This window comes from Borostomias antarcticus, assembly GCF_949987555.1.
Source record: "Borostomias antarcticus genome assembly, chromosome: 8".
Classification (NCBI taxonomy): Eukaryota; Metazoa; Chordata; class Actinopteri; order Stomiiformes; family Stomiidae; genus Borostomias; species Borostomias antarcticus.
The window spans coordinates 15,350,868-15,366,699 of record NC_140241.1 but is presented as its reverse complement, the minus strand read 5'-3'; the positions used below and the strand labels follow the sequence as shown (position 1 = coordinate 15,366,699).

At 44.6% G+C, this 15,832-nt stretch overlaps 2 protein-coding genes across 2 annotated transcripts in view; both read right to left on the bottom strand.

Annotated features, from left to right (window-relative positions):
* Positions 1–2,858: 2,858 nt before the first annotated feature.
* Positions 2,859–7,463, bottom strand: glcci1b (glucocorticoid induced 1b; the record flags this gene model as incomplete). Its single annotated transcript, XM_084442486.1, is given in 6 exon segments — positions 2,859–4,612; positions 5,121–5,195; positions 5,197–5,239; positions 5,942–6,134; positions 6,430–6,561; positions 7,437–7,463. Coding segments are annotated over 6 exon segments (723 nt in total). The 3' UTR covers positions 2,859–4,359.
* Positions 6,029–15,832, bottom strand: part of LOC311311994 (uncharacterized protein) — a 66,941-nt gene continuing 57,137 nt past the window's right edge. The window contains exons 3-5 of the mRNA XM_084441825.1: positions 8,376–8,474; positions 6,430–6,561; positions 6,029–6,134 (exon numbers count right to left, since the gene is read on the bottom strand). Coding sequence (XP_084297951.1) covers positions 8,440–8,474 — 35 coding nt within the window. The 3' untranslated portion in view covers positions 6,029–6,134; positions 6,430–6,561; positions 8,376–8,439. The remainder of the gene's footprint in view (positions 6,135–6,429; positions 6,562–8,375; positions 8,475–15,832) is intronic.

The window sequence follows — 15,832 nt, the reverse complement described above, 5'->3', positions numbered from 1 at the left end:
GCTCCAGGATGGGAGGATCTCTCGTCAGCCCCTCAGGACCAGGAGGGACGGGAGGAGGACGGCATGGCACTGCTGAACCAAGTCCTGGGCAACGCGGGGCTGGATGAGGGGGACCAGGTCCTGGGCAGCGCGGGGCTGGACGAGGGGGACTTCTGGAGGGAGTGGAGGGAGGTGTTTGGAGAGGGGGATGTGGAGGGGCCGAGCGGAGCGCCAGATAGAGGTGGACCAGCAGAACCTCACTCCTCCATCTTCCTCCCATCACACCTCCTGGACCAGAACATCAACAACCTCCAGTCCCCCATCTCAGGTCAGGGCTCAAATGATCATGGTCGCCAGAACGAGAACCCCCGCCAGGCCCAGACAAAAATAGTGGCCTGTTAGATCACTAACATTTTTAGCATAGGTCAATGGAGTTTAACAAAGTGAAATTAGCATCACGGCTGAGATGAAATAAAAATATTTTTCGGTTCATTATGAGACTGGCGGTAAATAATGGGAGGCGCTGTAACTACATAAGTAGTGCAGTATAACCAGTTTTAGTGTGTTGTGAATTGAGTTCTAAATTGCATTGGCATTCGAACTAGCCAAGATAGCCGCAGAAGAGCTAATCCAGAGCAGATTGGTGCATAAAATTCAGCAGAATGCAGCAAATGAAGAGTGTTTGACGCTCAAAATGTCATGGGGGAGAACCCCCACTTCTCACCCCGCCAGGCCTGGAAAAACATCTAGGAGAAACACTGGCCTCGATTATAAAGAATAGGGAACCTGAATCAATGTGTCATTAGCACAGTTCTGATCTACTCTGGTTATCTGAACTGGCCCAGGAATTACATACACAGGAATTACATACACAATTAATTACACATCAGCATTGACATGTTTTTTTCCTAACTTGTTCTTTGACAAATATAACTTTCTACCATGCATAATTATCTCCACTCTCTGAGAAAATTGGCCTTGAAATGATTTGTAACAGCTTTATAAGTAATAGAAATAAGATATGATAATGCTGTCATTTGATATGGGCACCTTAAAATTAATTGCAGGTCTGTTTCCATTCAGCCCTATTCTGTCTGGGCAGCGCCTGCCAGGACCTCATCTGTTTGAGTGTGTGCTTCTATATGCAGCAGGAGTGTGAATAGAGCACTGCTACAGACATATCAACATGGAGCCTGGTTTAATGGATGTCCTGCGTGGATCTTAGAACTGTTAAACAACCGGTCTTTATTATAATATTCTTACAGTATATTATACAGTACATCTTGGCGCCTCTGAATCTACATCTCCATTTCAGATTGGGCCATGAGCATTCCACAACCCGTCTCCCAGGCAACAGAGCAATCATCTGGAGCCGATCAGAGCTCCTCCTCCAGGGCGGTAGTGAGAGGTAGTAAAACATATGAAACTATTTGAAAGAAAAGGGTTTATCTCATAAAAAATACACTTTTGTGAGTAATTCTGGAGTTGTGTGGTAACGAACATTTCTGTGAAAATCTCTGGTGAAGTGAAGTTGTCCCTCACCAAGTTTGTCATGCTACAGAGTCGTCAGAGGCTTCTAAAGAGCGTTCAGCCTGGTTCAACCTGTTTGCTGACCTGGACCCCCTATCGAACCCTGACGCTGTGGGCCGGTATGACAAAGACCACGAGCTTCCCAACGCATAGGCTGCTACAGGTCCATCCTCTAGAATCCATCTGCACAACACATCTTATCTGCCCTCAATTACTGTTCTTGGTTCAGCTCTAATTAAGCAACAATTCCCCCCCCCCAGCTCTGAATTTAATGTGCAACAGAATATCATGTATGTAGTCATGTATACTGATCACAGATGAATATGTCATGTATACTGATCACAGATGAATATGTCATGTACTGTATATTGATCACAGATTAATGTCATGTATAGTGATTACAGATTCACAAGGCATCATCTCTGCCAAAAGAAACAAGTTATATTCTTGTGTTCATGTTTGAAAGAAAGTTAATGTTGTTGAAGATGTACACTATGTTTTTCAACACCAAAGGATGATCACTTTTTAGCAGAAGATTATGCTGAATGAAAACAAGTCATTCATCTCTTGTGTTTAGTTTGCATGGGCCCTTATTACCTCAGCTTGCACAGTAGCTGACATCTGACCTCCAGAACCTGAGTGGGTCAAACATGCTCAGTTGAGCCAACAGATGCATGTTGCATGCTTCATTTTGTGTGACTGTCTATACAACATTGGATTATTGGCTACAGTAAACTTGATGCAACTTCCATGTACAAAAACTGTATACCTTAGAGAATTAAATTTGTGCAAATGTGAGTGTTTAATTGTATCTCTTGTTCTAGAATGCATCTAATGAAAACATTTATTGTACCTCTTTCGCAATCAATAAATGTGATCATATATTATATTAAATGAATAACAATGCTGCGAGTATACAGTATGCCTTAATCCAGTGATCCAGTGTTTTAACAAGCTTTTAAGAATTTACCAAAGTAGTGTTACTGTATTTATATTTATTTATTTAGTATTTCGGCTGAAGTAAAAACCACTTGACATTTGTTTATATTTAGATGACTGATTTTTATTAACATACTACAAAATATATTGGATGCCGTATACTGTACAATAAACCAGTAACTATGGTAATACTGATGTAAACAATCTTGTAGAACTAAAGAGCTTAAACAAAGAACACAATTGTGATTTTGGATCACTTTATTGAAAAAGAACACACGGTCTACATAAAACACACACAGTGAAATATTAGTGCCGAACATTGCTAAACTTTGCTGCACAATGGGAATGTGAAAAATGTTAGTATGATTGAAAAATTGATCATGAAGCTGTGAGCTTAAACGGTTTTATCCACCAAGATTTCAGCGAAATGTGTGGCATATTGTACTTATTTGTGTTTTTTGCAATGCGTCTGCGTCCCACACATTTTATGGATGAACATGGCTCGGTGACTATCGCTCTGTTGGGAATCACATAATTGTCAAAAGACTATTTTTGATAAATTTCATTATGCATGTAACATACTTTGAACACAGTTGCCTGGATCCTTCTATTCAATGCTAGACAATGTCTATTAGTGTAGCTTTATTTTATAACAAATCCATTGAGAACTACATTTCTGTTTTCCATTTTTGAAATTAAATAGTGATTATTATCCCTCTAACTAAGTGCTTTGACTCCATAGCTTCATACTGACAAAAAATACAAAATCACTTTCATACCAAAACTCCTCACACTATATACTAATGGGCCCTTACTGTCCTGATTCAGGCCCTGCTTTGGCATCTACTGACATGTCTCTATAACCACAGCACTGCTGACACCAGCTCACCCGCCTCAGGGTGGATTTAATGTGAAGCTCATGTAGCTGACTAGTTTCAGTTTGCAGAGATACTGTATATATTTTGACCTCTGCAATAAGAACCTCTGGAATGTGTGTTGGGACCTTAATTTCCCTAAACTGGACGTGCTCACTACTGTGTATAATGTCATGCTAAGTTGGCATTCTACATCACGTTATCTCCTGTGAAGTCAATGTCAAGATTCAGGCCTAGATTCAATGTGGGGAAACAGTGCCTGTCAAACAGGAAAGCACTATGGAATGTGTCTTCTGACTGATGTCAAGGACAACAGAGAAAGGCAACAGAGTTCATGCATGTCTACATTCCAAATGACCTGAGTTCATCCTTCAGGGGAACCTAAGGCAAGGCTGTGCTCTGTAGCGCGCTGGCTGTTTGGCCCAGGGAAACCTGAGGCAAGGCTGTGCTCTGTAGCGCGTTGGCTGTTTCGCCCCTGTCTTTCTGGACTAACCAGAGAACCTGGATTGGACCTGGAATAAGAGATACGATCTGGGTTGTTCCTGGTGGAGAACCTGATATAAGAGATACGATCTGGGTTGTTCTTGGTGGAGAACCTGGAATAAGAGATACGATCTGGGTTGTTCCTGGTGGAGAACCTGGTGTGTGCTATTGGATTTCTTCCATTACATTGGTGCAACTCAAATATTTGATAAAAATTGAATTATTATGGACTCATGTCTAAGTGATGTGAACATTGGGAGGAATGTGGAATGTTGCACTGCAACCCCATGTTTTGCTATATAAACAGACATGATTATTCATACTATAAATATTAGCTTGCAACACTGAACTATAAGCAATAAGCTATAAGCTGGTTAGATAAACAAACTAACGCCTTTATCTCTATAATTAATTGCTTAACGTTTTGGGATTTTCTTTTTTGATAGAACTGCTCGATACAGAATGCAATAGATTTAACCATCAGATCTATACTTTGCAAATAAAGCAGACGAGTCTCTCTTTTATTGGTGTACACCAAGTGGAGAAGGCTAGGTTAGTGATGGAGAGAATAAAGGTTCCTAGCTGGCACAGGGTTAGAGTTAAGAGTGGTGGTTGTAGTAGGAAAAACTCCTAGCCCTGGGTCTGGACTGTCTGTGCTGTTGGAGGGGGGGGGGGGCGTGGAGGAGGGGGGGGGGGGGGGGCAGAGGAGTTTGACAGGACAGAAGGTGGAGCCCATGGGGATGAAGTTCACCTTGTTTCTATCAGGACAGGAGAAGAGGGGGAAGCCTTCTGACCTGCGCGACCTGCTGAGACGACAGAAAGAAACCATCCGTTACAGGGCCCTGACTAGAGGAACACCATCCGTTACAGGGCCCTGACTAGAGGAACACCATCCGTTACAGGGCCCTGACTAGAGGAACACCATCCGTTACAGGGCCCTGACTCCCACTAGAGGAACACCCTCCGTTACAGGGCCCTGACTCCCACTAGAGGAACACCATTCGTTACAGGGCCCTGACTCCCACTAGAGGAACACCATCCGTTACAGGGCCCTGACTCCCACTAGAGGAACACAGGACAGAATACCATCCGTTACAGGGCCCTGACTCCCACTAGAGGAACACAGGACAGAACACCATCCGTTACAGGGCCCTGACTAGAGGAACACAGGACAGAACAGCCACACTAACTAGTCACACTAGCAAACATGACCAGCCACTTGTATCAAACATCCTCTGAGAGGTTGAGCAGTCGACCACAGTGGAATCCACCTCTTAGCAGCTGTGAAGGGAAGACAGAGGTGGGAAGACTCACAGCATCTCGTGAAACGCACGGATCCTCTCGCAGCCCTCCGGAGGCTCTCGCTGGAACATGTAGCTGTTGTTGGGTTGGGGAGGTGGCAAACTGCGCAAGTGGTGAACTGCACCCATAGTCTGAAATCAAAGCAATGAGGTTAGTAAGATAATAACACATATGGTAAATGGACTGCACTTATATAGCGCTTTTCCACCTTAGCGGCACTCAAAGGGCTTTACAACGGCCTCTCATTCAACCATTCACACACACATTCACACACCAATGGCAGCAGCTGCCATGCAAGGCGCTAACCTGCTCATTGGGAGCAATTTGGGGTTAGGTGTCTTGCTCAAGGACACTTCGACATGTGGACAGTCGGAGCTGGGATTCGAACTGCTGACCCTTCGATCATTGAACGACCCACTCTACCAACTGAGCTACAGCCGCCCCAAGATAATAACACATATTTGCAAGAAGGACACACCTGGGTGCGTTGTGTGGGGGTGTGTGAGAGAGAGCAGGAGAGAGAGAAACGTCTATAAAAGTCAATGAGGTAAGGTGACTAATATCTCCCATAAAATGACCATTTAGATGGAATCCATGTGTTGGTCATGCCTCTATGTGAATGGGCTGGATGTGGAGGTGGTGAGTGGGTATCTGTGAATGGGCTGGATGTGGAGGTGGTGAGTGTCTATGTGAATGGGCTGGATGTGGAGGTGGTGAGTGGGTGTCTGTGAATGGGCTGGATGTGGAGGTGGTGAGTGGGTGTCTGTGAATGGGCTGGAGGTGGTGAGTGGGTGTCTGTGAATGGGCTGGATGTGGAGGTGGTGAGGGGGAACCTTTGTGGAGCTCCTCTGCAGAGCCGGGGCTGCCGCTGGGGGAGTGGAGGGAGTCCGGGGCGGGGGGCTGGGGACAGGGGCTGGAGACTCCGCTGGAGGGGGCCTGGGGGTCTGTGTTACGCATGTTCTCACTGCTGTTGTCATAGTGATGGGACGGGAAGGGGGCGCGGCGGCCGTCCAAAGCTTCCATGGCCTGAGAGGTCAGAGCAGAGGACAGGATGAGGGGGGAACGCAGAGTCTACAGTATATCATTCAGATTCATACAAGACTATATTACACTCAGATTCACACAAGTCTATATTAGCACTTCAAGTACATCTCATGCGGTACGTGTACTCCTATGTATGGACATTTGAAGGGTTGAAGCAGGAAAGCTAATGCAAATGCAGATTTGTGATGCTTGATACTGAATCAGAGGGTTGATAGTGTTGATACTGTATCAGAGGGTTGATATTGTTGATAGTGAGTGTGTGTGTGTGTGTGTGTACCTGTATTCCCTGCTCCCAGTCCTGTGTGATGAACACGTTTTCCAGCTCATGGTTGATGCCCTCCACACTGCTGGGCCCTGTGGATGTGAGGGCCTTGGGCAGAGAGAGGTTCCCCAGGGGAGCCGGCTTGGGCTGGAGAGGATGACGTGTCCACAGGGTTACAAACTGAGCCCCCAGGCCAAAACCCCAAAGGACCTAGCTGCCTTTCCCCACCGTGCTTAATGTTTACCGTTGCCCAGTACCTGTTAATGAATCAACCACCAAATGCTGAGAGAACTGAGCATGCCCAGACATCTCTCTGTCACTGGTCAGAATAGGGACTCGTTAACTAACTGCCTCAGTCCCCTTCTCAACTCTACATAACCCCCCGGGGTACTAACCTGTACGGAGCAATCCAGGACACTGGTAGAAGCATCACTGGAACAGCAAGCTAACATGCCATGTATGTGCATCTAATCCCTACACTTAAAGGGAGTGTGTGGTATTTTGGACATTTAGCCATATTTGCGGTATGTCTAACATGAACCTGAGACAGAGACCATAGTTTCCCTGATCGCTATTGAGCTAGATCAACATTCGCGTCTGGCGCAACTTTCTTTACAATGATGAATAACCGGCATTTCTATGCAATAAACGCATCTTAGATGTTTACAGTCGTATTAAAACACTTTTCTGTGATCAAATTTTTTTATTTGTTGCATTGGACGGTTCAGTAAACTACGGAAGCCCTAAGCGGCCATGCATTCATACATTTTTTTCCCACCGTTTTCTCGTGATAATGAGTTAATTTCCTTAATTTTCTCGTGATAACGAGATAATTTTCTTGAGATCTCAAGATAATCTCATGATAACGGGATCATTTTCTCGAGATGATAAAACACGGGCCTATAAATAGCCTAATTGCAGGAAACACGATTCAGTGCAGTGCAGCAATGTCGGGGAATATCAGACAGCGTGTGACATTTCTATTCAATCAAGGCCTGACACAGGCTGAAATAGTTGTGTACCTTGCCGTTATAGATGAGCATGAGCATATTAGTGTGCGTCATCTCAGAAGATTGTTAGCAAGGCTTCAGCTTTATCGACGGCACAATCAAAGTGAGCCTGATATCGTTGTAAACTAGGCTACATAGCTGTCCAGCTACGGTGAGCTGGGCAACTCCATGGGTCCTGGATGATGACAGAGATGCAAATCAGCAGGACTCCGGGTCACTAGACATCTGGTGTATGAAGTGCAATCCTCCTTCTAGTTTACAATGATATCAGGCTCGCTTTGATTGTGCCGCCGATAAAGCTGAAGCCTTGCTAACAATCTTCTTAGATGACGCACGCTAATATGCACATTATCTGTAACGCGTAACAGCAAGGCACATAACTATTTCAGCCTGTGTCCGGCCTTGATTGAATAGAAATGTCACACGTTGTCCTGCAATTAGGCTATTTATAGGCCCGTGTTTTGTTATCTCGAGAAGATTATCCCGTTATCCTGAGAAAACAAAGTTTGGTTATATTGAGATCTCAAGAAAATTCTCGTTATCACGAGAAAATGAATAAAATTATCTCGTTATCACAAGGAAACTAAGGAAATTAACTCGTTATCACAAGAAAAAGGTGGGGAAAAAATTTATGAATGCATGGCCGCTTAGGGCTTCCGTAGTAAACAAAACGGCTGCAAAAGCAGATTATACTGGCCATTGTCCCAATAACCCACCCACTCCATTCAGGAACCCCACCCCGATCCAAGCTAGAACCCATGTAGTCGTATAAAAACACTTGAGTTAGCCTAGCACCAGGATATCGAAACCCTGATAAGTTTATTATATCATCAACAATAATGTGGCACAGGGTGGCAAAGCCTATAACTAAGGGCCTATAACTCACCTGAGGTTAGGGTTAGGGGCCTATAACTCACCTGAGGTTGTTAGGGTTAGGGGCCTATAACTCACCTGATGTTGGCTGGTGGTGGTGAGCTGGCCCTGCTGCTGTGGAGAGCCGTGTCTGCTGACCTGCTTACCGCGCTGCAGCTGCAGTCTCAGCTTGGCTATCTGCTGGGGGACACGGGTCATTAGCAGGACGCTTCATCCATCAATAAGTACATCCTACTTCTCTCAGCACACCGAGGGTTAGGGTTAGAGCCTATACACACTGCATATGTCCTGATGTAGAGCATGTGGAAGATTTCAAGAGTAAAAAAAAATACAACATGAGTACAATGAAGTACAACACAATACATTAATGTAATGTTCAGTGAATAGGTCTTTCTGCATCTCAACTAAGTTTAAAACGTTATGTAACCACAACATAATAGGTTACACACTGCAGACAGAGTAGGGGTGTGCTGGGAGCCCACTATTTAGGGGCCAAGTGTCCAGGAATTTACATCCAAACACCTTAGCCTTTGTCTTTGTAATTTATCACCTCCCCCCAAGTCCCTTGCAAACCCCAGTTTCAGTCTAATGTAAAACACCAACTCTTCCCCCCTTTTGTGATTGTAAACACACTCTGCATAGCTCTGCCTCGCTCTTTTGTCCAAGTCAGAAAGGCCACACCTTGTCTTTCCTGCCCTGATTCAGACCTTTTGCTTTTCTTTGTTTTCTCATGTCACATGTCTTTACTCTTGGCCACGCCTGCCATTCATGTACAATGCAGTAGCCAATCACATCCTGGAAACACTGTACCTTTGTTTTGGACTGTACATAAGCCACAGCCAGAAGTGACTGACCTCACTTCTCTGACAAACCACCTTTGTTTGCGTTGTTCAGGAAGTCCTTGCGCAAGTATTTGATTTCATTCAATAAACCAGACTCAACCTTTTGAACGTATCTTGGTAAATCTTTGGACTAGACAAGTCTAAAATACGATCACAGTTTTGGCGACGCGGATGATCTGGGTGGACTACCTGCGTGTTGCCGGGATTCCAGTGGATAGGACTGATCGACAGACGTGTCGGTCCATATGGGCTTGGAAAATCAATTTTCTCTCTTGCGCCAGAGCGCTAGCCGAGATTATTTCCTCAGTTCTGCCACTGGATTCCTGAGGCTCACAGGTACGTTTAAACGAACCCTCTTGTGGTTCTGAGTTGTATTTGCCTTGATTTGGTTCAGTTGTGTTGGTCTGGATTGGTTGAAAACAGGAAACCCCAGCGTGGGTATTAAGTAAGTAACTATCCAAGGAGATGTGAACAGCAATATACATATTTATATCGTATTGTCGTTTTGACTTCGTCCTTGTTTAGGCTACCGGGGGTTCTCTTCAGAAGAGGTATAATTTTGGGTTTGGGACTCGCTCCCTTACAGTTGATGTAGACTACAGTTTAGATTGTTTGTCGGCTCGGCTGTAGTTAAGAAGTGAGAGTGCACTTCTAGGATAACGTTTTGGGTTGAAGTTCGCAGATAGTGCGATTTCCACAGGGTTGAAGTTCGCAGTGAGTGCGATTTCCACAGAGTGAAGTTCGCAGATAGTGCGATTCCCACAGGGTTGAAGTTCGCAGTGAGTGCGATTTCCAAATGAGTTGAAGTTCGCAGTGAGTGCGATTTCCAAATGGGTTGAAGTTCGCAGTGAGTGCGATTACCAGCTAACCTCCGGAGTGTCTGTTTTTTGTCCCCGAACGGGGTTGTGTTGTCTTTATGTTTGTCTAAGCGCTATTTTTCGCCGGCTCAGTGGGATTTTTGATTGCATTTTTGAGCCTCGGCTCTTGATTGTATGTTTGTTACGCGCGCCATGGATCCAGGTAAAGTATTGTTTTGTACCCTTTTTAGACTGTTACATTTCTGCTAGATTCCCAGTAGGCTAGCTAGCTGGTTGCCTAGGAGATAAGGAAAACAACTCCCGGTGATCCGCCTTGAGCCAGAGGGAGAACAAAGAGATTCCTGACTGGGTGAGTACTAAGCGAATTTTAATGTGTCTTAATGTTTGTTTCTTCGAAATTGTATTCTTTCCCGCCGTGAGTTAACCATAAGGTTTCTTTTCGTTGCTGTTTTGGGGTTTTTAGGCTGCGTCATGATTATTTGGGATTTGTTTCTTTAAATTTCCCCGCGCACAACCAAAGACCACATCCGGGTCATACATGCAACATTTTGGGATCACCACTAGGTGTCCCTGTAACCCCGGCTAATAACATAGGGCTAGAGGAGGTCACAGGATTCTACTGCTAGCCTGAGGAGATTGTTGCGCTGAAGCATTATTCTGCGAGCGTTTGTTGGCAGATTTTCGTTATGTGCTAAAGCATTTTCGATTTCTTACATCCATATCTGACATTTAGTGTTAAATTTTTTAGCTAAGATTCGGGCTCAGCTACAGGTGGTTGAGATGTCTAGGTTAAGGGAAAAGCCTGTTAATTCTGTAGACTGGTCTGTTTTTAAGATTTGGGAGAGAGTAGCACGAGAGCGGGTTTTTGGGTCAGGAAGGAAAGATAAGGAGATTCAGCAAACAGTCTCTCCGCCATTTCCCCAGCAGAATAACTCTGATTTAAAATTAGATCCCCCCTCGACTCGTTGCTCCGTGCTCACACCCAACCAGGCTGTTCTTTCCCCTTTTCATGCTCCCGCCATTAGCCACGCCCCTTCTCTCATTTCGCCCCTTTCTACGAGGTATAAGGAAGATTTGGCTAGAGCTATATCTGAGGCTAAGGTTAATTTGGAACAACTGCAAATGGCTAGAGATAGTCTGGAGGGACCGCAAATACACGCGCCTCTGATACGCTGCCCAAACCCTGTTCCTCGCCCTTCACAAATAAATTATGCAGCTGGTTATGCGGCCTGGACTCCAGAGATTACGGTTTACAGACCCTGGCGCTCTGATGAACTACGTGAAATAGCTAAAACCTTGCCCGATCCAACCAAAGACATTGACGAGTTTGAAAATCTTTTTAACAGTTTAGTTCGTATGTATGAGCCTCACGCAGAGGAAATCGCCATGATCATGAGACAGTGCCTTGGGCTAAAATGGGTGGATGTGAAACATCCGTTTGACATTGCATTGCCTTTTAATCATGCCGATTTTTCTGACCAAAACACTGCGCTGTTGAACAGAATCAAAACTCGATTCCCTAAAAAGATGGATTGGGACCGTATCACATATTGCAAACAAAATTCCGATCAACAGTTCGAGATATTTTGGGAACGACTAGAATCAGTTTTCGCAGCACACAGTGGCATGGACAAAGCGAACGCCGATTATAAAAAGATTTTGAAACAACAATTGATGAATAACTCTCTCTCCTCTTTGTCCGACCAAGTTAGGTTGATGTGCCACACCTGGGAATCGACTTCTCTCGAAGAAGTTGTTAATCATTTCCGCTATGCGGAGCGTCTTCGTGATCACATTGAAGAGAGGGAGTTGAAAGAAATGAAGCTAGGTGCAGCCAGATTACAAGCTGCTCAGTTACAACAGCTGGACAATCAGACTGCTGGTGCGAGGTGGAACCAACAACGACCACAGTGGCGACAGAGAAACAATAGGAAGCGTTCTGGTAGGGTTAGGCGAGGAAAAAGGTATAATCGAAGTGAAGATAGAGATGATTCATGCTTCCATTGTGGTCAGTATGGCCACTGGATTGAACGGTGTCACAGTTACCGCAAGCTGAATGAAAAGGAAGAGCCTCCGATTTGGGGTCGAGCGCCACCTGCTGGAGTTCCCTTGAACAACCCATAAGCGAGATTTTAACTAGCCAAGATAGAGAGTTTTAAAATATGGGTAAATAAACAGGATAAAATAGATGTAGAGGGAACTCAAAAGTCTGACAGGGTTGAATAGGTGTTTGATTCAGGAGTTTTGTTTCAATAGTCAATGAATGGCCATAAGCTGTTCGTTTTATGCATTTCTACTGTATGAATTTTTCATTCATATAATGATAATGTGTTTTTTGAGGAGCTGGCATTAGGCCTTCTCCTCTGCTATTGAACCCAGTCTGTGTTTTGAGTCTTAATTTTCAGGTGCTATGGACCCTGGGCGGCAGGTCTTTGAGGAGCCTGGATCATGGGATCATGCCTTCCTGGGGACATTGGAACCTGCTGTTGGTCTGTTTTAACTGTTGTTTGTTTTGTCTCTCTTTCTGATATGTAGCTTAAGACATAAGGGTTGTGCATAATAGTGGGGGGAATAGATAAGGGTTGCTAGTGTCTTAATCTGAATGCAGCATCTCATAACCCAATTATATTTTTTAAATGGTTATGTTAAATATCTCATGTTTATAGTTTGAGGCACATTCATCGGGCCTGAGTGTTTTTTCTGAGTGGTTTTTTACAGACAACTGTCGTTCCGGGAGTGATGGGTGAATGCCGAACCAGGAGACGGGCACAGGACACCGGAGGTTACTGGCCTGTTTCCCTACAGATGGGCGATCTGGGTTTCGTGAGATGCAGACCAACGCCATGTCACCAACTCACTGTGAGCGACAGATAAGTATGAAACAGGAGCAGGGCCCAAATACTCTGTCCTCAAATGCAGAAGAGGGAGGTTTTAGATATACAAATTTTAGCTATACAAATGAAGCTTGATGGCGTTTTTGATTAGTTAATTGTAAATGAAGCCAGTTCATTTTAGTGTCATTTTCTTTGCCCCATCTCTATTTTTATCCTGACTTCAGGAAATTTTTGCTTTCACCCTTAGGGGGTGTTGTTTTGTTGAGACGAGAATATAGCGTATTTTATTTTCATAAAATCGCAAGAGAACTGCTAGAGCCAAATCCAATTGCCTTGATCATGACTGGGGACTAAGCGTGTTGAAGTCATTCTAACACTGCCCCTGATGTCACTGTAGGCTACTGCAGACTGGCTCTAAATGACACTTGAACAGTCACCCTGTTTAAGTTTTCCTGATAGAATAACAAAATTTTTTCCCCAAAGCAGGAGCTTGCGCTTAACCATGTTTCTGAGTATCTCCTACAGACTGTTGAATAACCGTTCCTGACCAAAGAAGGGAACAGGGAGACCAGACCAGAGGACTCTCTTTTGCTCTGTTTTGTCTCTGTTTGTCTCTCTCATCTGTGGATCCACAGATGGAGCACTTCATCAGCCTGTACTGGGGGAGCGCCGAGGTGAGCCCTCCAGCAGCACGACCCGGGCCGACCCTACGTGGAGCAGTACAGGGATGGACCGGGTTCAGTTCAAGAGCCTACATTTCTGACCTACAAGCATCTGCTCCACCTGCGAAGAAAAAGAAATGAAGGACTAAGTGCACATTTCCACCACCAAACTAACCTGTATCTAGGGCCTAATGACAAACCTGTACTACCTCGTTCATGTTTTCATTATGCTTTCAAACTAGCCCACGGGCCAGATCATGTTTCAAAAACAGGGGTGGCGGAGGATGTTAACAGATGTCTCCAACAGAGTGAGGACCGCCATTTCCTGAGGCTAAGGAGGGGTTCCTGCATCACATCTCTCCTGGGGATTGGGTCCTAATCCACGACCACAGACGAAGGAGCTGGAACTCGCCGAGGTGGCTCGGGCCGTACCAGTTTCTACTCATCACGCAGACAGCGATCTGAGAGGACTTCGTTGGACCCATGCAAGCCATTGCCGACGGGTCCAAGCAGCAGAGGACGGTCCACCAAGGGATCGCAAACACCAGGAGATCAGAATGCAGCTGAACCAGAGGGCTCAGAGGCCAAAACCATGGGCCATCACACTGTCCTCTCCTCTGACGAGGAATCGGAGGAAAAATGACCTTGCTGGTCACCTCCTCACAAGATGCACCACACACACACGCACACACACCTGCACACACTAACATTGAACATAACTGATTTCAAGCAACGCGACATCGAAGTTGCGATCTAGAAGAGAAGACGCCTTGCATTCCCCAATGACATTCTATTGCCCAAAAGAGAAGTGCCACCTAAATGACTGTTGGGATACACTGTGAACAAGAGTGACCTTGACAGTCACCGCCACACTCTCCCCTCCTCTGATGAGCAATCGGAGACTGACCTTGCCGGTCACCTCCTCACAAGAGTGAATGAACTTTGAAATAATCTGAAAAATATCATATTTGTTTACAAGAGTTGCAATGATTGAAACATGAGTTGATAAATAAGTTTGGGTTTTTCCTCTAAATTGACCAAGAGGTTTTTTGCCCCTCTTACACTGGTAACCATTTTATCTTTTTTTGCCTTGTTAAATCAAGTTTGTTTTTTGGTGAATGGTTGTCCACTCTTAGACTATAAATAGTATATAATCATGTCATTTTTTTTATCTTGTTTCCTGTCAAATTTCTGAAGCAAGGGGTTTTGGTGTGTGATTTTGCACGTTGAGAGGAAATAATTAAAGTTTCCACCTAGTGGAGAGATTATTTCCTTTCCACATGTATAGCATAGCTGACTGTTTACACTGTGTTTGGATTTTATATTTTATTTGTGTGTGCCTGTTCAGGCACAAATGAGGGATTGTCCAGGAATTTACATCCAAACACCTTAGCCTTTGTCTTTGTAATTTATCACCTCCCCCCAAGTCCCTTGCAAACCCCAGTTTCAGTCTAATGTAAAACACCAACTCTTCCCCCCTTTTGTGATTGTAAACACACTCTGCATAGCTCTGCCTCGCTCTTTTGTCCAAGTCAGAAAGGCCACACCTTGTCTTTCCTGCCCTGATTCAGACCTTTTGCTTTTCTTCGTTTTCTCATGTCACATGTCTTTACTCTTGGCCACGCCTGCCATTCATGTACAATGCAGTAGCCAATCACATCCTGGAAACACTGTACCTTTGTTTTGGACTGTACATAAGCCACAGCCAGAAGTGACTGACCTCACTTCTCTGACAAACCACCTTTGTTTGCGTTGTTCAGGAAGTCCTTGCGCAAGTATTTGATTTCATTCAATAAACCAGACTCAACCTTTTGAACGTATCTTGGTAAATCTTTGGACTAGACAAGTCTAAAATACGATCACACAAGCACGAAGTGCGAAACCCCTATTGTAAATGATGGTATTATTATTAGGGGCCAAGCACCGAAGGTGCGAGGCACCTATTGTAATTGGTAGTTTTCCTATTATTATTTTTATTCTGCCATGGGAGTCTATGGCAGGCCCTATAGCCAATTGGTAACTTTTTACGAAACTTTGCACGATGGTAGAGGCTTATGGCCCGAAGCCATGGAGTAAGTCGCACATCCATCAGCCAAAAGGGGGCGCTATAGCAGCCGACTGAAGTTGCGAACTTTGAACAGGCATATCTCAGGCCCCGTTTAATCTACAGACATGAAACTTTGCACACATATGTGTCTCATCGTGATGAACAAATTTGCCTCAAGGACCCATAACTCAACAATAGCGATGTACGTGATATTGCATTGTTCTTTGACTTCGTCCTTGTTTCGTTTACCGGGGTTGTCTTTCAGAAGAAGTGAAATTTTGGTGTTGTGACTCATTTGCTCCTTTGCAGTTGATGCACAGTTTAGATTGTTT